The sequence below is a fragment of the Octodon degus genome, unplaced genomic scaffold (assembly GCF_000260255.1).
Source record: "Octodon degus isolate 3935 unplaced genomic scaffold, OctDeg1.0 scaffold00001, whole genome shotgun sequence".
NCBI lineage: Eukaryota > Metazoa > Chordata > Mammalia > Rodentia > Octodontidae > Octodon > Octodon degus.
In genome coordinates, this window is record NW_004524577.1 from 9,007,901 (window position 1) to 9,010,889 (window position 2,989).

The window sequence follows — 2,989 nt, forward strand, 5'->3', positions numbered from 1 at the left end:
CTTCGCAGCTGCCCGGCCTGCTCCTGCATCCCCATGTCGCAGAGCACGGTGGCCGTGAGCTCGGTGGCGTATGCCTCCAGATAGCAGCTCACGAGCTTGTCGCTGAGATCTACGGCGTCCATGGGAAGCAGCGTCCCTCGCGGGATGCGTCCGTAGCCATCGCGAAGGGTCACGCACATCAGCTTCAGCTTGAACTTCTTGAGCTCGTCGACCGACAGGCTCTCCAGCGCGTCCAGGATGGCGCTGCGCGCGTCCTGCATGGCGCCGGGGTCTCAGGCCGCCGCGGCCGCCGCTCCCTCTGGCCGCCTTCGGGGATCAGGAAGTCGGCTTCGGGGGCGGGACCGGGTCTCCCCACTCCCCGCCCTTCCCCTCTGCCCCTGCCGACGCGGCCTCGGCGGAGGCTCAGGACAGTCCTGGAGCTTCCTGGGGTCTCAGCCTCCGCTGGCCTCTTTGGGGCGCAGGGAGTGGCTCTTGGGGGCGCCTCCGTCCTCCTCCTGGGGAGACCTGCGCCTGCCCACGTTGTTTGCTTGCATGCAGAGGCCGAGTCTGGGGATTCTAGAGATCCGAGGGCTCCACGTTTTCCTTGAACCCTACGATCCTCTTAGATCTTAGACTCGCCACAGCCACACTTGTGCATTTTCAAATTGCGCACACTGGGGAGAAACGAGGTTAAACAAAGGTGGAGCGTAACCGCCAGCTTTTCCTGAGACCCCAGTTTCTGTCTGTGAACTGTGCCACTCACCAACATCCTGTTCTGTCGCCGCCTCCCGGCTGCGCTCCAAAGGCCTGCCCAGCGGAGGCTTCGTGGGCACAGGGAAGGGGCAGTTGGCCGAAGTTGCTGCCTCCCAAGACCTTGCCAGCTGGTATCTAAGGCCAGGAGGTGAAAATTAGACAGGTGGGACGCAGATAGTTCATCTAAGTAAACAAGATATGGCCGAGAGGTGAACACCTGCCTGGCGTGCAAGGTTCAATCCCTCATGCCAAAAATAAAAACAAAAATAGAAAACAATAGACAAGTTCAGAGCTTAAGTGGATTGACATACAGAGGCCCAGACGGTTAACCTCCAGTCAGGGCCTAATGGAATGCAGAAGACAAAGACAGGTCCCCAAACAGTGTGGAAGAAGACTTAGAGAAGTCAAAATGCCAGCGAGTAGCCTGCTTTGCGGGGAATGAAGGCCTGGCAACAACCTTTGCTTGTAAGAGCCCAGAGGACTGCAACAGCTATGGTTCTTCTGCCTTTTGGAAACCCCTTCCCCAACTCCCCTCCTCCCTCTCTTTCTTTTAATATACTTCTATGTATGTGGTACAGGGTCTCACTATGCAGATCAGACTCCTAGTGATCCTCCTGTTTTTATTTGTATTTATTTATTTTTTGGCGCAACCGGGGATTGAACTCAGGCCCTTGCACTTGCCAGGGAAGCGCTTATTCCACTGAGCCATCTCCCCGGCCCCAATCCTCCTGTTTTTAGCCTCCCTAGAGCTCCTTTGAGGCATTAGGGACCACGGATCAAACCCTGGTCCCTGCACTTGCCAAAGCAGACCCTTAGTCCACTGAGCAATCTTGTGGGTCCTTCTTTCTTTCCTTTCTTTCTTTTTCTTCCTAAGAAATGATTAGTGCTCTTTTTCAGTCTGTGATCCTTCACCTGCATTATTTCTAAGTCTTTCAACAATCACTTTAAGGTGGGGAATAGTAGCCCCTTTTTGCCAATGGAAAGACTCAGAGGTGGAAGGATGTATCCCGGGACAAATCGCTGAGTCAGACAGCTTATATGTCTTGCTTTTTCTTTGTGGTGTTGGGGACTGAGCCAAGGGTCTCCTCTTGTCTTTCCCTGTTTAACCTCTGAGCTCATCCGCTCTCCCCCTCCTTGCTGTCTTTCCTCTCTGTCCTCTCCAGGACGTTCTCGAGATTCCTCTCAGCTTTTCCCGCAGCCTGGGTGTTCCCTGAGGGCAGAGAGCTGATCTTTTTTTTTTTTGTTTTTGTTTTATTTTTTGAGGCAGGGTCCCACTGTAGTTCAGGCTGGCCTTGAACCCTCTGTGGAGCGCAGGCTGACTTGAACTTGTAGTGATCCTGCCTCAATCTTTTGAGTGTTGAGATTACAGGTGTGCGCTACCACCTCCAGCCAGAGAGCGGATCTTGACCCTCTCTGCTGCCCAGTACCTGCACAAGGCTGGGCTCAGACTCACCCTCGAAATCTTTACAGAGTGAAAAAAAGAGAAAGAAAGAAAGAAAAAAGAAAGAAAGAAAGAAAGAAAGAAAGAAAGAAAGAAAGAAAAAAGAAAGAAAAGAAATCTTTACAGAATGACAAAAGAATCCTAGAATCCATAGTTGGAGGAATTGCTCTTGGTAGAATTTTAGAAAATTTGGTGTTTGATCTCTGGAATTAAAAAAAAAATTATTGCCTGATTCAAGTCCTGCCCTGGACAAGGGACTCTTCTAGAGTGTGGCCTTGTGACTCTTTTTGGAGGGGTCTGAACCCAGGGCCTTTGCACTGAGCTACATTTCCAGCCCTTTACTCATTTTATTATTATTTTTTGTTTATATATTTGGTACAGAGTCTCATTATGCACTCCGACTTGTAGTGATCCTCCTACATTCACCTCCCCAGCGTTGGGATTACAGGCGTGCACCACTATACCGGGACTCTGGCCAGCTCAGCCTGCCCTGGGCACTGGGCTGGTGTGGCATGGGGTGCCTGGGATCGAACCATGGTCCCTGCAATTGCCTAAGCTTGCCTAAGCAGGCACTTTAGTCTGTTGAGTTACTCGCCAGCCCCCAGTAAAGTTTAAAAAATGGAAACTTGAGCAAGAGATGCGGGTTTGGAAGTAATGTGAGAAGAACTATGTGTTACGTATGTGTACCACATGGTGCATGTAGTCACTCTTTACTGCAAATGTATACTAATAAAAATCATTTTTTAAATAGAAGCTTAGTAAACAAGACAGTAATTACAATAGGGCTGGATCTTTATTAGTCTTTTTTTTTTTTTT

General features: G+C 50.5%; 1 protein-coding gene across 1 annotated transcript in view; it reads right to left on the reverse strand.

Moving 5' to 3' along the window:
- Pydc1 (pyrin domain containing 1) overlaps positions 1-631 on the reverse strand; it is a 25,561-nt gene extending 24,930 nt beyond the window's left edge. The window contains exon 1 of the mRNA XM_012514197.2: positions 7-631. Coding sequence (XP_012369651.1) covers positions 7-260 — 254 coding nt within the window. The 5' untranslated portion in view covers positions 261-631. The remainder of the gene's footprint in view (positions 1-6) is intronic.
- Between the last annotated feature and the right edge of the window lie 2,358 nt (positions 632-2,989).